A 22232-nucleotide genomic window follows, 5' to 3' on the forward strand; every position below is an offset into this window, starting at 1 on the left:
AACGAAGTCAGGAGATACTGATTGTCTAGGATACTTGCAGGTTGTTGTTCTTGTTAGGTGCCGTCGAGTTGATTTTCCACTCATAGCGACTCTGTGTGACAGAGTAGAAGAACCCCATAGGATTTTCTCAGCTGCAATACTTATGGGAACAAGTTGCCAGGCCTTTCTCCTGCATAGCCTCTGGGTGAGTTCAAACTGCCAACCTTTTGGTTAGCAGTCAAGCAGTAAAATGTTGTGCCAACAGGGTTCCTACTTGTGGATTACCCAGAACTAAAGAAAATATTTTTCCATTTTCTCAACATGATCTTATTGTGTTCTATTCTCTTCTGCTCTCTTATAAGAGTGTTACATCCTTTTAAACTTGTTTATAGAAAAGTTTCCTAGTCTCTAAACAGCATGTCAAGTTGCAGAAACTCTGAATGATATATCAAGGTAACTCTCAGACACTGTGGAGAACTCAGGGCAAGCTGATTTTGAACACTCAACAACAAAAAAACTCTCAGAATGGAGTGAGTAGATGGTGAGGCTTGGTCATCTCCGCATCCAGTAGGCATAGGGAACGTTCAGTCTTGTCTGATGGTGATGAGAAATTTCACTGATTTTGCCACTGTCACTGATGCCATATACCTCATATTAGAAGACTTTCCTAATTTGGGCAGCTATTTCGTCTGATACATTTAGGGTGAAGGAGCCTTGGTGGTGCAGTGGTTATAGCACTTGGTTACTAAACAAGAAGTCAGTGGTTTGAATTCACCAGCTACTCTACCCGAGAAAGATGTGGCAGTCCACTTCCATAAAGATTTATACTCTTGGAGAACATACGGGGAAGTTCTACTCTGTGCTATAGTGTTGCTGAGTCAGAATTGACTCAATGGTGGTGGATTTTTTTTTTTTTTACTTAGGGTATGTGGACATTTCCTGGAACCATGAAATTTTCCACAACTAGATACCAGGGTAGCTAGGGTCTGCAGAAAATGAATAGGGGACTCTTCTACTAGGGTCAATTAAAGCTTAAATATTAATAAATTTTTATAGCTATTTCCGAAAGGATTACCACACACTTTCGCTACCTAAATCCAACTCAGACCCAAATCCAAACCCCAAAGTTCAGTCTTCTATAACACCGGTATGGTTTAAGCATACTTGTAAGAGGACGCTCTTCTGTTTCCTCCCATTGGCCCACTGACTGACAGTGGGTCCAAGTAGGTGATGTGACCCTGTCCAAAACAACAAATTGTGTCACTTATCTATTCTGTATTTCTCTTTTCCGCATATGTTTTTAGTAACGAAATGTTAGAGGTTGAGGGGAAGGAACTGTTAGGAATTATGGCTTATGATGATATACACATCAGTTCTGTGTAGTGGTAGATTGTTCAGCAAATCAAGACATTTGGCAGTTTTATTAGTACACATATCAACAGAGTATCTGCTACTTCTGTGCTCAGACCAGCGTTTTTGTCATAGACTATAGCCCATAGTTGTGGCCATTTCCATAGCCCACTCCTCTTCCTAGTTTCCATCTCCCTTCACCTGCATTGCTTATTATTAAAGATATTACCATGTGCCATGCTGGGTGGTGCAAATGGTTTGCATTTCACTACTAACCTAAACATTGAGGGTTTGAACCCACTCATTGATGCTGCAGAAGAAAGGCCTGGTGATCTGGTTCCGTAAAGATTACAGCCAAGAAAACCCCAAGGAGCACTTCTACTTTGTAACATGTGGGGTTGTCGCTAGTCAGAATTGACTTGATGGCAATTTTTTTTCATTAACCATGTGTCAACATTTTTTAAAAAATTGTGTATTATTATTTTTGCTAGTCTTTATAAAGTGGAAGTGAAACGAAGATTGCCAACACCTCATTCTTCCTGAATTCCCCTTCAGAGATATTACTAGTGATATTTATAATAATAAATAATAATTAAAAAGAATCTGGACACATATACATTTAATTGAATTTGGGAGAAACTAATGTTTCCATTGTGGTGATTTTTAATTGCTAAATTTCTTGTTTATATGGAATTAAACCTAACTTAATTTTATGACAGTGTAATTATTAATAGGCCATATGTCAAAGTCACCTCCAAAAGTCCATTTTTAATTTTTCTGGGCATGGACTTTCTAGATTCATAAAGTTTAGAGGGTCTATATGATTGTTTGCACCAGCAATGTAGTCATTGTATTCTACTCTCTGGGAGTCCTTATCGTCTCCCTATATCTGGCTCTGTAACTTTTATACATTCAATCTCCATTTTCTGATATTACCTCTGCCTTTAAGACAAACATGTCTTTTTAAAATCTATAGTCTTGTATAAGTATTAAGAGTCTGTGGAGGCCTTTGTTCTAGGAGTCTGTATTCCTTCAAAAGTTTCCTCCAGGAGCTTCCGGCTAGTATCCTTTATCCTGTTATAAAGCCTGTCTCTAGTATTGCAGGTCTCAGGCCTTTTGCAACGTGGAAAATTTCTTGAGTACCAAGTCTATTGAGTAATCCTACCTTTCTAAGATGAGTTTGCCAGTTTCGTCCACTTGTTCAAATTTGTCTTGTTATTTACATATGTCTCCTGTTTACAATCCACTTGAGATAGAATATTGATAACAATATTTCTGAAATATTCTGTAATAACGGACTCATATGTATAGAGTAATCATTTTCCTTAGTGATGAATCAGTGAGACAGTTATATGATTGGTTGAAGAGAGAAAATCTGAAATGACCCTTGTTGGAGATAAATACAGCAAAGGCCTACATCAGAGGGATACTATGAGGAGGAGTAAATGAGTAAAGGGAACTGAATGGAGCCAAAGGTGTGATAGTGGAGACTAGGAGTGAAGGCTAGGAACACAGAAGTAAGATGTATGATTGAAAGAATGATAGCTGGATGCTGAACAGTAAGTGGTTGTGATTATTATCATGATTATTGTTGTTTGTTTTTCTAGGCAAAGGCCCTGTGAATACAGGTATATAACCAGTTAGGACTGAACCGACCTACAGAATAAATTTAAGATTTGAGGCAAAAAGTGGTCCAATGATGTGCTACAAGAAGATAGTGAAAGAAAGAAAGAAGATTTTATTTACAGAACATAACCCCTGGTAAATCTCTTCTTCATCTACAAAACTTACCATGTGGTCCAACAATAGTGCTGCCCCCTTTTTGCTGACTGGATTCCTGGGCTTAGAGACAATTCACCACTGGATTGCTATTCCTTTTTTTCTCATCTACCTCTCTATTATCTTTGGCAACAGCATACTTCTCTTCCTCATTCTGAGTGACCACAGTCTTCATGAACCCATGTACTACTTCCTGGCAATGTTGGCAGGCACAGACCTGGGGATTACACTAACTACAATGCCCACAGTCCTGGGTGTCCTAATGTTGAACCAGAGGAAGATTGCACAGAGCGCCTGCTTCACTCAGTCCTACTTCATTCACTCACTGGCCATTGTAGAGTCAGGTGTCTTGCTTGCCATGGCCTATGATCGTTTTATTGCCATTTGCTCCCCTCTGAGGTACAACTCCATTCTTATCAGTTCCCGGGTGATGAAGGTAGGGCTAGGGGTACTGATGAGGGGCTTTGTGTTCATTGTGCCCCCAATTGTGCCACTCTATTGGTTTCCATATTGTCGTTCTCATGTTCTCTCCCATGCTTTCTGTCTCCACCAAGATGTCATGAAACTTGCTTGTGCTGATATTACATTTAATCGCCTGTATCCAGTAGCTCTGGTCGCTTTGACTTTCTTCCTGGATGCTCTAATTATCCTCATCTCTTATATTCTAATCCTGAAAACAGTTATGGGCATTGCCTCTGGAGAGGAACAAGCCAAGGCCCTCAACACCTGTGTCTCCCATATTAGCTGTGTTCTAGTGTTTTATATCACTGTGATTGGCTTGACCTTTATCCACCGGTTTGGAAAACATGTACCACGTGTAGTCCACCTTACCATGAGCTATTTCTACCTTCTCTTTCCTCCATTCATGAACCCTGTTATATACAGCATCAAGACCAAACAGATTCAGAAAAGCATCATTTGTTTATTCTCTACACAGTAGGGCTTGAGCTTTTATTTTGAAATCTTGAGATCTTCAGGACAACTTGGTGTCTTGGAATTATACCTAGCCTATTTTTTCATAGTTAGATTAGATTTTACTTTTTACATAAATTTAGAGTAACCTGAATGGAAAAATTCTCCTCTAACGGACACTTTCTGCTCCCGGCATGGCTTTATTGGTGGCATGAGGTCCCCATTCTCCTAGTCTATTTGAGAGGTGACTCCATGCTTTGAGATTCCAGAGTTCATTGCCTTACCCTTTGAGACTGAGGCAGCTCTGCTTCCTGTGCTCCTTGTCTCTTCGGCTTCTGCTTCCTGGATCCTTGGCCTGTTGGCCCTTCGGGCCTCACCACCTGTGTCTGCTCTGCTGGTACAGGTGTTCTAAAGCTCTTTAGCTCCACCAATAAGTACCTGGAGGTGTCTCACTCTGCCAGTAAACATCAGCCAGACTGGACTCAGCTATCTTGCTCTGTGAGTTGGCAAGCCTAACTGCACCGATAAGTGCCCAAAGGCACTCAACTCTGCCAGGAAGCCTCCTGTGCAAAGGCACTCAGCTCTCTTGCCCAGGGGGCTGGCTCCAGTGTTGTCTCTCACTGGTCTCCTGGGTCTGCTGCTGCTGTTTCTCTGCTGCTGCTTCTTTCTGGTCCCTTGGAGCTGGCACCCTGAATTCGGACTTCCAGCCTCCTAGACGGTGAAAGAGTAAATTTCTCTTTGTTAAAGCCATTCACTTTAACTCTGCTGTAAGAGCCCTAGGTTATTAAAATAGACCTCCTCCCAGTGTTCTATTTTCTGATTGGAAACTTGTGTACAAAACCTAAGAAATAACCAGTTCTTTCTGGACCCTGAATCTGTCTCATCCAATAAACCTTCCATGCTGATGTCATCAGTGTCATCCAGGCAGTGAGCACTCTAAAAATATTTCAACATCTTCAAAATGAAGAAAGAGCATCTGCCATTTTCACTAGAAAAACAGGTAGCAATTGCTTCCAATCTAACTCTTTTATCATTCTAACCTCAAATGCAGTATATCTGGGGGCAGGTTTTCTAGCAATAAAGAATCATAGAATCTTCAGAGTAAGGCATTCACCATGGGCTGGTGAGTTAAAGCTTATCGACTCTCCTGACTTTATATTGCTTCTGAATCAATTTATATATGTCAACTTAACTTTGTAATCCCTCTTGAACCAAGTTATAGAATTCAAGTTTAGGAGTGTGGATTATTCCAGGCTAATCACCTGGATAAGGCTGTACCCTGGATTTGGGAGTTGGGGAGAACAAGAATCAAATTCTATTTATTAGTTTCTGTGGTGGAAGAGAAGCCTGTTTCTTATCAAAACTAAATGCTAAGTACTGAGAGATTCCACCAAATTAGGAGGGATATTTGAATGCAAGACAACTGAAAATTAACAAGTGTTCATTTCTGTAGAATTAGTCATCGTATAACTGGTTAGTGATAATTCTTGGAAAGTTGTACCTGGGGGTTCATTCATTGTCAATTTGATTGTCTTTTGATTTGTGTCATTTATTTATTTTTCCAAAGTAAGCATATCAAGTATATTTAATTTATAGACATAGGTTTCTACTCATCATATCATTTGGTCTGAAACACATATTGTCCCAGAATATAAACTACACAGAGGGAAACTTCTACCCCTATTGGCACTACACAGAACTGAATAGAAGTAAAAAAAAAAAAATGTGGTACCAAAATTTTAAGGCAAGTAATGTTCTGTTGGAAATATGTAAATTGTAATGTATTGCCTTGTTTTCCAAGAAGTCATCAAAAGGATGTTTCATTGGCTTACCCTTAATAGTTATAGGAAGACAATGTACAAAAACTAAACACATATGTACATACATATAGGGTTGCTCTGAGTCAGAATCAATGGCACTGGGTTTGGTTTTTTGGTTTTGTACATACATACATGAATAAAATAAATGTGTGATGAAAATGTAAAGGCAATGTGCTGACAATACAATTAGTTATGATAGAGTACTCGCACATTCTGTAAAGGAAACAGAGATATCTAAATATAAAGAAGTGATGGTACCAAGTTGAAAACCCAAATTTACAGTTTTACATGCTATTGAGCTTTAAATGGCAGGTGTCAATTGTCAAAATGAATGAAAAAAAAAATAAGAGGATGAATGCATAATTACTGATTCATATTGGTCAGTGAAAATTACTGACTTTATTAAATAAATGTACATTTATAGATCTTAAATGTAAATGCAATTCATAACATATGTCTTGTTCTTATCATTTCTTGCTTTGAAAAATCTTTTCTATTAATAAATGGGTATCTGCTCACTGATCCAGTTATATCTAAGGATATTTGTTGTATAATTTATTTAAAAACAGTGCCCTCAGACTCTCCGGTACAGAACATCTTGAGTCAGTGCTGACCTGAAGGCAGGAATCTTGCCTATGCTATCCCCCTGAAGAATTATCGAGTTAGAACAAGTTTATTGTGTATCATATTTCAAATTCAGTCAGGGCGGTAATTGTGTTCCCTCATCAGCTTACAGTCTTTCCAGGGATGACCACCTGCCATCCTATAAACCCCAAAACTATTCATGAAACCCTTACAGATATCTATTTTGTTTCTGCTGCAATGGTCTTGCTAGGGTTGATTTATTTAACTCATGACAGACTTTGACTTCTCAGTCATAGCAAACACCCTATTTCGGATGTTGTTTCAAGAGATTTACATGAATTTATTTGTCTCAACTTTATGCTCACTCAGCAGTTTAGAGAAGAAACCAAAAAATTTAAGCAGCACATGGTTTTTAAAATACTGTTGATGGATACGAAATTTGACCTTTATTTAGTGATGCTGACTTGTGAATGTGAGGTGATGATTCTGTACATATAATGGTTTAAAAAACTGTAATAAAGATGTTGTAGCTTTTTTCCTTTTTTTTTTTTTGCTTGAAATACGAAAATATCTTTTTATCCACATATTTCCAAACATTTTACTAAAACTCTAAAAAACTTCTTCGTCAAGGTTTTATTTTCACCCCTTCATGTATGATTTGTAGGCATGAATGTGCCTGCACATTTGGGTGTGGCCAGGGGTGGAGGTAGAGTATCTTCAGAAATTATTGTTCATATTAGTTCTACCATTCTCTAGTCATGTAAGCTTCTTCAGCCCTCAGGTTACCCATGTTTAAAACAAGGATTTTGAACCTGCTTCTCTCACTCTGTCTTTCTCTGTCTAAATTAACATACATTAAAATTGACTTATTCGGAATACAAAACAACTCCATCATCCTCGAAACCTTCCTAGTGCTACCTTTTATAGTCATGCCCCCAATTCTAACCCCTGGCAACCACTGGTTTGTTCTCTATCCCTAAAGTTTTATCTTTTCAAGAACGTTCTATAACTGAAATCATATAGCATACAATTTTTAAGATTAGCTTATTTCCCTCAGCAAAATGTCTTTGAGATTCATATATGTTGTGTTATCAATAGTTCAATCCATCTTTGATCGGCGAGTAGTATTCCATTATATGGGATACACACAGGTTTTATTTTATTTTTTTTTTATAAAGTGGGACTTTTCAGTTACTGTTTTCCTGCCGTTTATCAGGAATGTTCAGTAGGTTAGTGTTCACCTCCACTTTTGCACTCTGTTCCACAATGCCAGGTCTTCCTGTCTTTCTAGGTCTCTTCCTTATATGCCTGACAGAAACCACTTGTGCCTTGGCTTCTTTGTTTTATATTTATGATTCTCTTCCTTTCTTTATTTGTGTCCATCTCATGAATATTCCTTCATGATACACTGCCCTCAACCACTCCCTGTATCTGGCTTCTTACTGTTTCCTCCTGCTGTATTCTCTAGCCCTAACTTCTCTGATAGCCCACCCAAGCCCCTTAGTATCACTATCAAATGTTATTGTTATGGAACAGCTGGATACAAAAGTATTACCGAGAGATTGGAACCAGAGAACAAAACTAGTAAAACAAATTGTGATAAGGATAAAAAGGTCACAAAATTTAAAATTCAACTCTGTAACTCCAGCAAGTAGAAAATAGAGGAATTTATCTAAGGTGGCTTGGAAAGATTAGATACAGTGGAGCCTGGATGCTCATATGAATCCAGGGTATAATAATAATAATAATAGGATAAGATCAATTTTGTGTTCATCATTTACTATTGCTAACCAGTGCCTAGACAGCTTCACACTTGTATCTAATTGATTGTCACAGAAATGCTTTTAGTTAGTTCCCGTTATAATTCATAATACACAGATTAGGAGACTGGAGATTAGGTAAGTTACTTAAATAGGTTAATTTCTCCAAAACAACACAACGTGGGTTTTAAACAGATTTATCCATAGAAACAAAGTATCTGGTGCAAGTTACAGGAGATTTTCTTCAGTGCTGGTCAGGCCAAAACTGAGATAGAACATTTCGTTCATCCTACACTGTAAGTGGGACCCTGAATATCTGCTGAAGACTTGGTGGGGGAGGGGAGGGGTATGTCAAAGTGTCACCTTCTATAGATGTATGAGGGTGGGTGAGTCCCTTTCTGTTAGAAAGGGGAAGGAGGTTGACAAGGGTATGATTATGAATAATGTGTGCAGAAGTGTGTCTGTATGTTCATGAGTATTTCTGTGTGACTGTTTTGGTTGTTGTTGTTGTTAGGTGCTATCGAGTTGGTTCCTACTCAAAGTGACCCTATGTGCCACAGGACGAAACACTGCTCAGTCCTGTACCATGCTTACACCATCGTTGTGCTTTAGCCCATTGTTGCAGCCATTGTATCGATCCATCTCGTTAAGGGTCTTCCTCTTCTTCGATCACCCTCTACTTTACCAAGCCTGATGTCCTTCTCCAGGGACTGATCCCTCCCAACAACCTGGTCAAAATATGTGAGGAGTAGTCTCGCCATCCTTGCTCATATGGAGCATTCTGGTTTTACTTCTTCCAAGACAGATTTTTTCATCATTTTGGCAGTCCATGGTATATTCAATATTTTTCATCAACACCACAATTCAAAGGCATCATTTCTTCTTTGGTCTTCCTTATTCGTTGTCTATATTTCACATGCATATAATGTGATGGAAAATTCCATGGCTTGTGTCAGGTGCATCTTAGTCTTTAAGGTGACATCTTTGCTTTTCAACATTTTAAAGAGGTCTTTTTCAGCAGATTTGCCTAATGCAATGCTTTTTTTTTTTTTTTTTTGATTTCTTGACTGTTCCTTCCATGGGTATTGATCGTGGATCCAAGTAAAATGAAATCCTTGACAACTTCAATCTTTTCCCCATTTATCATGACGTTGCTTATTGATTCAGTTGTGGGGATTTTTTTTTTCTTTATGTTGAGGTGCAATCCATACTGAAGGCTATGACCTTTGATTTTCATCAGTCAGTGCTTCAAGTCCTCTTCACTTTCAGCAAGCAAGGTTGTGTCATCTGCATAACGCAGGTTGTTACTGAGTCTGACTCCAATCCTGATGCCCCATTCTTCTTCATACAATCCAGTTTCTTGGATTACTTGCTCAGCATATAGACTGAATAGGTACGGTGAAAGGATACTACCCTGACCCACACCTTTCCTAACTTTAAACCACGAAGTATCTCCTTCTTCTGTCCAAACTGCTGTCTCTTGATCTATGTACAGGTTCCTTACGAGCTCAATTAGGTGTTCTGGAATTCCCATTCTTTGCAATGTTAGCCCTAATTTTTTATGATCCACACAGTCAAATGCCTTTGCACAGTCAATAAAACACAGGTAAACATCTTTCTGGCATTCTTTACTTTCAGCCAGGATCCATCTGGCATCAGAAATGATATCCCTGGTTCTGCATCCTCTTCTGAATCTGGCCTGAATTTTTGGCAATTCCTTGTGATTGTACTGCTGCAGCTGCTTTTGAATGATCTTCAGCAAAATTTTACTTGCGTGTGATAATAATATTGTTCGATAATTTCCAAGTTCGGTTGGATCACCTTTCTTGGGAATAAGCGTAAATATGGATCTGTTTTAGTCAGTTGGCCAGGTAGCTGTCTTCCAAATATCTTGGCATAGATGAGTGAGCACTTACAGCGCTGCATCCGTTTGTTGATGAAACATCTCAGTTGATACTCCATCAATTCCTAGAGCCTTGTTTTTCGCCAGTGCCTTCGGTGCAGGTTGGACTTCTACCTCTAGTACCACAGATTCCTGATGATATGCTACTTCTTGAAATGGTTGAACGTTGACCAGTTCTTTTTGGTATAATGACTCTGTGTATTCCTTCCATCTTCTTTTGATGCCTCCTGCATCATTTAATACTTTCCTCACAGAATCCTTCACTACTGCAATTCCAGGCTTGAGTTTTTTCTTCAGTTCTTTCAGCTTGAGAAATGCTGAGCGTGTTCTTCCCTTTTGGTTTTCAGTAGTTTTATTCTGTGTGGCTAAGAGTGTCAAATACTTAGAATTTGTAAGAGTGTATTCCTCTATAATATGATGAGGTATCTCTATGTACTTCTCTGTATCTCCAAGATAAGTGGTATTATAACAAATATCTAACAAATATTTGAAGGATTATTTAATATTTATCATTCATCAAAATTCATTGTACCGACTCTGTACTAGGTCTTATAATAGATACTAGATAAATTAGGTGAATAAATATAATCCTTAATTCCAAAAGATGTGACATCTCGTTAGAAGAAGATACAAAAAGATATAATTGCTATGAACTGAAATGATGTATATGGAAATACCACACATTTATCAGAAGTTTTGGCATCCTAGAAAGGGTAATCAGCTCACATTGCCTATGGCAGTCAAGCTAATTAAGAGAAAGTGACTTTGAAGGGAAAAGTGCACTAGAAATTTCCTTTCTGTATCTCCTCATTGTGTTGCCATGATGGAACAGATTAATGCAGCAAACACTTTTAAAAAGTAGTGTTCATCCTGGTAAGATGTTTTCAACTAAATCTGTCTTTGAACAGCACAAATGCATTTTTTTAGCCTAATGTTAAATTTGAAATGAGATAGGAGCCTATAAACCATACAAGAACTGGAGAGAGGGACACAGAATGAGAATGGCAAAGTCTTTGTAGCCAAAGATAAAAAAAAAATAGGAAGAAATTAAAGAACAGAAATTTAGTTAAAAAAAAAAATGAAGTGGGTAGATAACAGCTCTTTTGAAAAGCAGCATTTCAAAGAGGAATAATACTCCATATTCTGAATATCTTTCAATAAAAGAACTAGTATGTATGGTGGCCAATTACAAGGAGGTAGATTTTTGGCTCAGTATAAAAAAGACTTTTCCAACAATCAGAGTTATACACTGAGGAAACAAGCTACCTCATACATGTCCACCACTACAATTGTCCTTGGAAAAGTTGCAAAATCATTTACTAGTATTTAAAAATATTCAGGCCCAATATAGAGTACTTTATAAAATAAATAAATTTATTTCAAGTTTATATACTAGCTATTCTTATATACTAGCTGGTAAATGTTTGGAAATGTATTTACATTTTATAAGTTATACTTAACTGGAAAATTGAGATAAACACCTACTGCATTGTGCACTGAGGAAAATTCAGTGAGGTAATGCATGTAAAACTCCTGTCAATGACTGACACCTGCCTCCCCCTCCAAAAAAAAATTGCCATTGAGTCTATTTTAACTCATACCGTATAGGACAGAGAAGAACTGCCCCACAGGGTTTCCAAGACCGTAAATCTTTATGGAAACAGATTGCCACATCTTTCTCCCATGGAGCAGCTGGTGGACTTGAACCATAGACCTTTTGATTAGCAGCGCAGTGCTTTAACCACTGTGACAGCAGGGCTCCTTAACTGACACAAAAAGGTGTTTAAAAAATAAATTGTATTAAAAGGTAACATTGATAGAATTCTTATTTTGTACTAGACACTATTATAAGATCATTGCAGAATTATCTCATTAAATTTTAATTTCAACCCTAGAAGGCAGATACTGTTATCCCAGTTTCATACTGGAAATCTCAGGGCTCATAGAAGTTAATTTACTTGTCCAATGTCACACATATGTTCTGAAGGCTGAACTGAAATAGAAGTTTGTCTAATTTTAGGTAACAGCCTCCAAAACATGAAATCACGATTTTTTTTTTTTAAAAAGAAGAAGAAGAAAGAAATTCTCTGGTTATATTATAAGGAAGTTGTAATGCAGAGAAGGCAGAATAAGCCCGTTGCCTTTGAGTCGATCCTGACTCATAGCAACCCTATAGGACAGGGTAGAACTATCCCACAGGGTTCCATGGAGCTCCTGGTGGATTTGAACTCCCGACCATTTGGTTAGCAGCCCTAGTTCTTAACCACTATGCAAGCTAAGTGGCCATGCAGTGTAGTTTGGTGGCCACAGGGAGCCAGTAGAGTCATGCTTCCACCACCGTTTCTTTCCTCACCTCTCTAATGCCTCTCCAACGTAGAGCCCTGAGCACTTACTGTACTATACTGTAGGCTTTTGGTTTATGTTTATGAATGAATGAATGCATGGATTAATGAATACATACATACATATTGGATTTCATGGTTGTCTCTCCTGTTTAAAATGCTCCTGTCTCAGGTCTGAAGTACCTGGCCTTGACTCATTAGTGCTTGCCTAAGTCAGATTCTGATGTCACAGGCCATCAGGAACTCTGGAGAACAATTTCTGACCCACAACTCATGCTTTTCAAATGACTGGGCTAAAGTGTTCAGGAACATGTTAACAGGGAATAAACTCATGGCACTGGTCTTCAACATGCCCCCAAAGCACACTAACATCTCCTGTTTTCACCTATATCTGTTGTGATTCCAGCTTCTCAACCCTTTCAGGCTCACTCCTACTGCAACAGGCCCCAGAAGCAGACAGGACAGTTTAATGTCATGGACAAAGGAGAAAATTATGTCAGCCCCTGAAGGCAGTCCAAAACTCAAGTCTTCTTAACCCTGAATTAGGCAGTAATCCCTTCTTGATGGCTTTGGGGACTAGGAACAAGGACTTCCCTAGGGCTTTTTGCAGAGAACCATTCTGGAAGTAATACTTATCATATGCTGTGCCCTTTGGGGGCAACTAGTTCTTCATGGAGATGTCCACATGGAAAGAGCTGGACGGCATCTCCAGGGACTCTGACTGCACACTGCCAACACCAGCCCCCACAACTGTAAAGACTAAAGCTCCTGTCTTTGATTTCAGTCATTTGTTATTGTAAAGAATTGAATTCCGATCTTTCCTTTTCCATCCCAACACTGTCCCATTCACTCTTTTGGTGCGTTAACTGTAGATTGTCTGCTGTCTACTATCCCTGAGGTCAGGAATTAGTCATTAAAATACTCCGCACCGACATTCCCTGGCTTTCTACCACATGCCAGGCAGACTACTAGGTTGTTGTACGCGGACTCGTAGCCTCCCTATATGACAGCGTAGAACTACCCCACAGGGCTTCCCAGGCTGTAACCTTTATGACAGCAGATGGCCAAGTCTTCTCTCCTGCTGAGCCGCTACTGGCTTTGAACCACTGAGCTTTCTGTTAGCAGCCAAGTGGTTAACCATTGTACCACTAGGGCTCCTTAGAGTACTAGGTACTTTGTATTATATTATCTCATTGTTGCTCAAAATAATTAGGCTGGTCTACTAATACTTATATTTGATGAGAAAACTGAGGTGTAGAGAAGGCAGCTTTTATTTTCTAGACTCATAATGTCTTTCCCTGAAGCCATTTAGTTATTTACCATAATGTGATTTTCCTAGAGCACCAACAACTAAAATTAAAAGTCAAATTAAATGCATTGTCATTAGATTGGCATAATAAGTATATATGTACACACATACACATCCACACACACACTTTTCCCCCTGAACCATTGCAGCCAGGGGAACAGGACAAGATTCCTCAATGATTCCTTAACTGTGGTGCAAAGATAAGCTGTGAATTTGGAAAGATGTATATTCTCCATGACTGGTACATGTAGAGAGATGAGGGCTAGGGTAGGATGACATCTAGTACAATGATCTTTCTGTCACTTATCATTTTTATTTTTTTTAATTTATTTTGTTGTTATTGCCAAGAATATATACAGCAAAATGTATACCAATTTAACGGCTTCTACACGTACAATTCACTGGCATTGATTACATTCTTCACATTGTACAACCACTGTCACCCTCCTTTTCTGAGTTGTTCCTCCCTGTTAACGTAAACTCACTGCCCTCAAGCTTCCTATCAAATCTTTCCAGTTGCTGTTGTCACTTCAATCCTGTGTAGATAATTCTTAAAGAAGCATAATGCTCAAGGCAGATTTTTTTTTGCTAGTTTAGCTGAACTATTGTTTGGTTTCAAGAACACTTCAGGGGATATTTTTGGTTTAAGTTTTAAAGATTATCTGAGGGTGGCCATCACTTTTGGAGCAGAGAGCTCTTTGGGGCTTAGGCACACAAAAGGGAATATGGAATGTACATGGATCTCTGAATGGGAGTCCTTTCCTTAGGGGTGAGAATCCCCATAGCCTGAGTTTAGAGACCACATGCCCATGGCCAGGTCAGGATGAGCGTGCTTGTCTGCCTCTGTGCTAAGCTGGCTCATTCCAAGGTCCAGCAATGGGAGGAGGTCCTGTCAGGGCTCTGATAGTGCTATCTGTAGAGCCAAGACCGAGGAGAGGCAGGTCCCAGAGCCCCTCCCTCTCCTACTGGGAGGCCTTGGGCAGGGCCTACTTACTTATGTATTTAAATTATTTATTTACTAAAAAAATGAGTGCCTACCAAGCACTGGCTGTGGCCTGGATCCTATTCAGGGTATTTTAGACTCTATCTGTTTCTTTTCTCAGAAGGAGCACAGTTAGAGGCAAGGGTTCAGTGTAAAGTGCCCTGGACAGGAAGTCAGGAGCTTTGGGTCATAGCCCAGGCCTTGCCATGACAAAAGAAATCATACTGCCAGTCTCTACTCTTTTCTGGGCCTCTTAGGCAAATTGCAGGCTGGAGTAAACGATCCCCCATGGCACTTCGTCCAACACAGAATTTCTGTTGATTAAATCACAAACTCCCTCAATTCCTAGACTGGAAAGTCATTGAACCCAAGGCTTGTCAGCCAGCAAGGTGTCACCAGGCCCTCTCATTCAGCAATGTTGCTCTCTTCAAACAGGTCCACGTCATACTTTGGTGTGTGTGCTTGTTCATGTGTGGAGAAGAAAGGATGTCCCTCGTGTTTCTATTCTGTACCCACCTCTAGGATAGAACTTGATATCCTCTGAATGTGGTTATTTTCACTAACTCAGTCCAGAGTTCCAAACTCTTTGGAGCAGGAAAGTCTCAGGCAGTATAGAGCAGTGGTTAAGAACAAGGACTCTGGAGTCAGATTGTCTGAATGGCTGGTGACTCAGCACCTCATACTTGCTGTATGACTCAGTTTGTTCATCTGTAAAATGGGGTTTGACCTCCTCATAAGAATGCTGTACAGACTGAGTGAATTAAAAGTGTTTTAAAGTGCATAAAAAAATTAAAAACGTTTAAAGCTATGTCTAGTATATGCTAAGTACTCTTGAAGTGTTTGATATTATTATAATGCCTAACTTCAGTCATCCTTGCTACACCTGAAAATGATTTTATTCTGTGCTTTATGTCAGATTGCTTATAACAGTAGTAATAAAGGTAGCTGCCATTCATTGAAAGTTTACTATGTGCCAAAGTTCCTGTGTGGTGGAAATGGTTAATGCATTTGGCTTCCAACTGAAAGGCTGGAGGTTCCAGTTCACCCAGAGGAGCCTCAGAAGAAAGGCCTGGTGATCTACTTCTGAAAAATCAGTCACTGAAAATTTTATACAGTACAGTTTTACTCTGACACACACAGGGCTGCCATGAGTCAGAATCAACCCAATGGCAACTGTGCCAGACACTGCAGTAAGCATTTTTAACATCTCATTTAATATTCTTTGAATTTTTTGAGGTAGAAATTATTATTATCCCCATTTTATTACAGTTAAGGAAACTAAGTCTCAATTTGCTAAGCATACATATATACACACATATACTCTCACACACACTATGAGTTATAGAGTTAGAATTTTATTCCAATCAGCTCAAACCCTTAAGCATCTTCTCTTTCATCTATTCAGAAAATATTTACTGACATCTACTTGGCACTCTCTGTGCAGGTTGTTGTGGATACAAAAATCTTTAAGTTCCATTCCCTGCCTTCAAGGGGTTCAGGGATTTTGTTATTTGCTTGGCATTCTTCACCCCCTGCACTTTACTACCCTGAATGACTTTGTGCTCAGTTACTCTGTAGCTGGCTCCAGAATAGTAGTCTGGCTTTCCCAACCTGCACATAACATCCCTGAGTTGAGGAAAGATGATACCAAGTAGAGTAGTGCCAGATGTTATGATCACCGTCTTCAGTTAAATGTTTGCCTCTGTGTAGGCAAGGATGGTCTCTCTGTTTCTCTGTTATGTCTCCAGCACTTGTTACAATGCATGGAATTTGTGTTTAACAAATGCGTGAATGATCCAATATGGAAAAGTCGTCTTCTGGAAGAGGGATTTGAGTTATACTATGTGACCCAGGATTAAATAATTTTTATTTATGTATGTAATTTTTGAGTATTAAGGTATCCAGCCATTAGCTCTTCCCCATGATCACAGACATTTCATCCAAGAGTGTATGAATAGGACAAGGGTGGTTCAGAGGGGAGTCATACCCCAAGCAGAAGGCTGGTCCTGATGAATTCTTAGACTCTTGTATATCCGAGAAGCCCTCTGCCTTTTCATTTTATTCTCTTGTCTCCTAATCTTCCATTATATCGCAGTGATGAATATGGCCTGGGCATGAGAGAGGACAGTCTTCACCTGTCTTGGTTGAATGAATTTGATTATCAGGTGGCTGTGTTGAGGTAAATGCAGAAGCAAGGCAAGTAAGAGCTTCAAATAAAGTGGAAACCAAAATGCTCCCTCTCCATTCAGGGCCTCAGCAAGTGGAACTTGAGGACTTGATGAGGCCTGGCCTAAAACCAGGAGCCCAATACAATATGAAGAAGGAAGAGCCCTGGAGCCTATTCTGAGTCAGGCCAGAGTCAGAAGATTTCCTTCATAGGACAGAGGATGTTTCCCCTTCCTAAATCTCCACAGTGCTTGCCCTAAGTCAACCCTATTGGAATCTTCTCACTTCCATCAGAAACCTATTTCCCCATACTCTATGCCCTCTTAGTTGAAGGAGTTCTCTGTGAGGAAGGCTTCCCAGCATCCAGAGACTAGTCCTCAGAATCCTACCGCCAACTTCCAGGAGACCCTGGATCTAATTTCTGAGTGTTCCTTCCTCAGCTCCTTCCTTTGTCCTTGAACCTCCCCTCCTTGTCTTGAGCCTTGCTAAGAAGCTCATGCTGTATTTTTTTTTTTTCCCCAAGAAAAACCTTGCTTGTTAATGGCTTACTCCTATTCTCATCCTAAAATCTGGAATCTTTTTAGGAATTGGCTTCTGGAAGAAGATATAGGAGAGACTAAAGATGAATAAATGGGAATAAGGAATGGGAGGATGAGTAAGAAATCTGGGGGAAAAATGGACAGCCTTTTTTGTTAATTAAAACTACTACTATTTGTGATAATTTTTATATTCTAATATCTAGTCACATTAGTAGCTGCTTTAAAAAAACCTCATTACCCATTACCATTGAGTCAATACTGACTCATAGCAATCCTATAGGACAGAGTAGAACTGTCCTATAGGGTTTCCAAGGAGCAGCTGGTGGATTCAAACTGCCAATTTTTTGTTTAGCAGCCGAATGCTTTACAATGTGTCATATCTCCTTTCATCCTCATAGTAATCCCATAAGATAGATACAGTTAGTACCCTTATTGTATAGATGGCGAGACTGAGCACAAACGAGTCAAGACCTTTGCCCAAAGTCAAACATAAGAGTTAGTGATAGACCTGGGAGCTGGGTCAACTTTGAAGCCACTGCTCTTAAGCACTGTGCTACATGGCTGAAGAGAATTAGATGAATGATACTGAGGAAGCAGTGGCATTGGGCTGCAGATGAAGGGGACAGAAATGGAAAAGTCTGAGACTGTGACTTTCTAAGAAGGAGTCTCTAAGGGCTCTGACTTCAAGGAGCTTTGACTCAGCAAACTGAAGGTCCCCATAGTGACTTAAAGAGCTGGTGTACATGATGTGGCTATCAGAGGGTGCAGAGAGGGCAGGGTCAATGCTAGCTGCTTGCTATCAGGGCCCAGAGGGCTATAGGCCTGCAGACTATGATAGGTGACCAGATCACTTTGAGGGCATTGGGTGGAGCCCATGACTCTCAGAGAAGATAGACTGTGAATAGGGAAAGGGTATGGGAAAATTTAGGGAGGCATGACATAGCATTTCATACTCTAGTACCACGTGAGACTCCCTATTCCCTCAGCTAGGGGCAAGTGCCTTGACTCCTCTGAGTTCAGTCTTTTTTTCAATAAAATTAGGGTAATAATCATATCCATGTTATGGAGTTACTATGAGGATGGAAGGAGATATGACACACTGTCTGGACCAGAAAAAACCTGTTGCTGTCAAGTCGATTTCAACTCATAGTGACCCTATAGTACAAAGAGGAACTGCCCCATATGGTTTCCAAGGAGCACGTGGTGGATTTGAATTGCTGACCTTTTGGTTAGCAGCTGTAGCTCTTAATCACTACGCCACTGGGGTTTCCTTCTGGACTAAAAAAAGGGACTTAGAAATTCAGGCAAGAGCTATGGGCTGTGTAAGAGCTAAAGGTCTCAAAGCAGAAGGCAGTCTCTCGAAAACAACACCAACCACATTTAAAGACACATGATAGGCTGAGAATTTGGTGTTTAACTTAGCAAGGGCCTGGGACGTGGTCCAAAAGGAGCCCCTTTGTCCCCCAAAAGAACCATCTCCAGAGACAGCAGTCAAAATCCAGGACTTAGCTTTAATGGCTGAAGCAGCTGCTCTGAGGCTCCAGGGCACAGAAGAAAGGCTGAGAGACCCTTTGTTGTCTAAGAAAATCTTATTTCACCTAGAACATGCACAACCCAAGAATCTGAAACAGAAGAGGTCCACTAAGAATCTGCACAAGAGTTGAGCAGGAAGCAGGATGATCAAGTGACTGGAGACCCCATGAAGGACACTTGAAGAAACAGAGGCTATTTACACTAAAAGAAAATGAAAGGGAGGTAAGAATTATTGAAAATTTTCTGTATGTCAGGTACAATTTTAGGATATTTGAATATTCTAGGATAACAGTTTTGTGAGGTGTGTATATTGAACATATTTTAATTAATGCTTATGACCACTGGAAGTCCCTGGATGATGCAAACAGTCAGAGGTACTCTGCTACAACCAAAGTCTCAGAAGAAAAGTCTGGCCACCTACTTCTCAAAAACCAGCCATTAAAAACCCTGTGGAGCATGATTCTGCTTTGACACCCATGGGGTTTCTGTGAGTTGAAACTGACTCCATGGTAACTGGTTTTGGTTAATGATAACTGATACTTCTTGGGTATTACTATATGCTAGGATTGAAGATGAGCCTTCAGTATGTATTACATCTCAACATAAAACAAAAGTCCTTACAACTGGACCAATAAGCAACATCACAATAAATGGAGAAAAGATTGAACTTGTCAAGGAGGATTTCATTTTACTTGGATCCATAATCAATGCCCATGGAAGCAGCAGTCAAGAAATCAAACAAAGCATTGCACTGGGGAAATCTGCTGCAAAAAAAGCTGGACAATGAATAAGGAAGGCCAAAGAAGAATTGATGCCTTTAAATTGTGGTTTTGGTGAAGAATATTGAATATACCATGGACTGCCAGAAGAATGAACAAATCTGTCTTGGGAAAAATATAGCCAGGATGCTCCTTAGAAGCAAAGATGGTGAGATTTCATCTCATATACTTTGGAGAAGGACATCATGCTTGGTAAAGTACAAGATCAGTAGAAAAGAAGACGACCCTGAATGAGATGGATTGACACAGTGGCTGCAACAATGGGCTCAAGCATAACAACGATTGTGAGCATGGCCTAGGACTGGGTAGTATTCAGTTCTATTGTACTTAGGGTCGTTATGAGCCAGAACTGACTCCATAGCACCTAACAACAATCGCAACAAACTTTGGAGATGTTATCAGGAGAGACCAGTCCCTGGAGAAAGACATCATGCTTGGTAGAGGGTCAGTGAAAAAGAGGAAGACCCTCAATAAGATGGATAGATGCAGTGGCTACAGGTATGAGATCAAGCATAACAATGACTGTGAGGATGATGCAGGACTGGGCAGTGTTTCATTCTGTTGTACTTAGGGTTGCTATGAGTCAGAATCGACTCGACAGCACCTAACAACAACAACAACAACAACAAAAGCACATTACACGAACGGGAGCAGATTGCCATATCTTTCTCCCGAGGAGTGGCTGGTGGGTTTGAACAAATGAGCTCTTAACTATTGCGCCACCAGTGTTCCTTCCAAGGCACAGGTAGTATAAGTAAATTTCTTAAGACACATAGCTAATAAGTACTAATTTGTGATTTGAACCCAGGCCGTCTGGGCTCTCATACAGCCTACACTATATTGAACCTGTTGCTATTGAGTCAATTCCAGGGTTTCCAAGGAGTGACTGGTAGGTTTGAACTGCCAACATTTTGGTTAGAAGCCGAGATCTTAACCACTGGGCCACCAGGGATCCACTTATCTATAAATGTAAGGGACCTGTTCAAGCTTACAGAGCTAGTAAGTTGTGAGGTTAGAATGTAGGCCCACTTTCACTGCCACTGATGACTGTGCTCTTTCCACAACAAAACACCCATAGGGACATTCACTGTGGACCCAAAATGTAGAGGCAGACGTCTCTACCTCATGCCCTCACTTTCACCAGTAAGGAGTTGGAGATCAGGGTTCAAGGCACAGTTGCAGGCTACACCTCCTCAACCATAGTTGTGCCTCCTTAGGAGTGTTCAAGAGGTAAACAAATAAAAATTTGGAAATAATTTCAGTATAAAAAGACACTCCAGCTCCGATCCGAGAGATAATCAGAAGATTAGTTATAGGCAGGTTCCCTTAGAAAACTGGAGGCCCACAGCTGCCCAAATAACACCTTAACCCCTTGGTCAAGCTGCAAATTTGGTTATGAAATAAAATGTTTATATATTATATTTTCAATTACTCTTCTGGCCTAACCCTCTGTAAATCATTGCCTCTCTGTTCAGCCTGCTGTAACTTGGAACACCATCCCCCAAGCATACATATATCTGTTCAAGTCCATGTGTCATTTCTTAACTGAGGACCCAAAAAAACCTAGGATCTGTGGAATACAGGAGAAAGAAAAAAAAAAAAAACTCTACACGGGCCCCGTGTCTCCCTTTTCAGGACCTGAGCACTGATTTCCCACAATTTTGCTAGTGGAAACTGCTGCCCTATATGTTCTCTACCCCCAAATCGTTTTGAATGTTACACTCTTCCTCATCTGCAAGCAGAATAGAAGAGCTCAGCATCCATCCTTTAGAAGTGCCTGCGTACTCTGTGTCAAAGAAAACTCTCTAACCTTAGAGGTCTTACATTGTCTGGAGATGCATTTACTGGCTGAAGAAAGCCTAGGAAGATGGGCACTGTGACAGGGACCAAGGGAATATGGAACGGGTGAATGGGAGTGTCAGAGAGAAAAGGTAAATCATAAGTTGCAACACAATTGTCTGTCATCTAAATTTCACCCACGGGATTGCTTTACAAGGCTTGAATAGTAAAAACTAAACTGCATCTGTTGCTGACATTAAAAATCAAGAAATGCATCAAAATATTTGTATTTCCAGTTATCTTTTGAAAATAATACGTGAACCCAATAAGCAGGTATATTTTTATAGTCATTATAACATAATGGATAACATTTAGTGTGCATATGCTGTATCCCAGGCACAGTTCTAAATCCTTCATACAATAAACTAATATAATCTTCATGACAATCTTGTGAGCTAAGTCATGTTACCCAAAAAACCCAGTGCCATCAAGTCGATTCTGACTCATAAGTCATGTTAGCATCTTATATTTCAGAGACATGGAGAAGTTAAGCAATTTGCCCAAGATCGTAAAGGGAGTAGCTGGCATTGCTAGAATCACTGGCCCTCCCCCAGTTCCTTATGGCAACATTTAACGAAAGTTTTGACTGCTCTGTTTTATCAGGGATGGGCTCACTGAAGATCCTACCTGGCACTATATTTATTCCTTTATGTGA

General features: G+C 39.8%; 1 protein-coding gene across 1 annotated transcript; it reads left to right on the forward strand.

The window, feature by feature from the left end:
• Positions 1-2685: 2685 nt before the first annotated feature.
• On the forward strand, positions 2686-4177 carry LOC100653884 (olfactory receptor 51B4-like). Its single transcript, XM_003421492.3, has one exon. The coding sequence runs from the start codon at positions 3122-3124 to the stop codon at positions 4046-4048; it is 927 nt and encodes a 308-aa protein (XP_003421540.1). The 5' UTR covers positions 2686-3121; the 3' UTR covers positions 4049-4177.
• The last annotated feature ends 18055 nt before the right edge of the window (positions 4178-22232 follow it).

This window comes from Loxodonta africana, chromosome 7 (genome assembly GCF_030014295.1).
Source record: "Loxodonta africana isolate mLoxAfr1 chromosome 7, mLoxAfr1.hap2, whole genome shotgun sequence".
Lineage (NCBI taxonomy): Eukaryota > Metazoa > Chordata > Mammalia > Proboscidea > Elephantidae > Loxodonta > Loxodonta africana.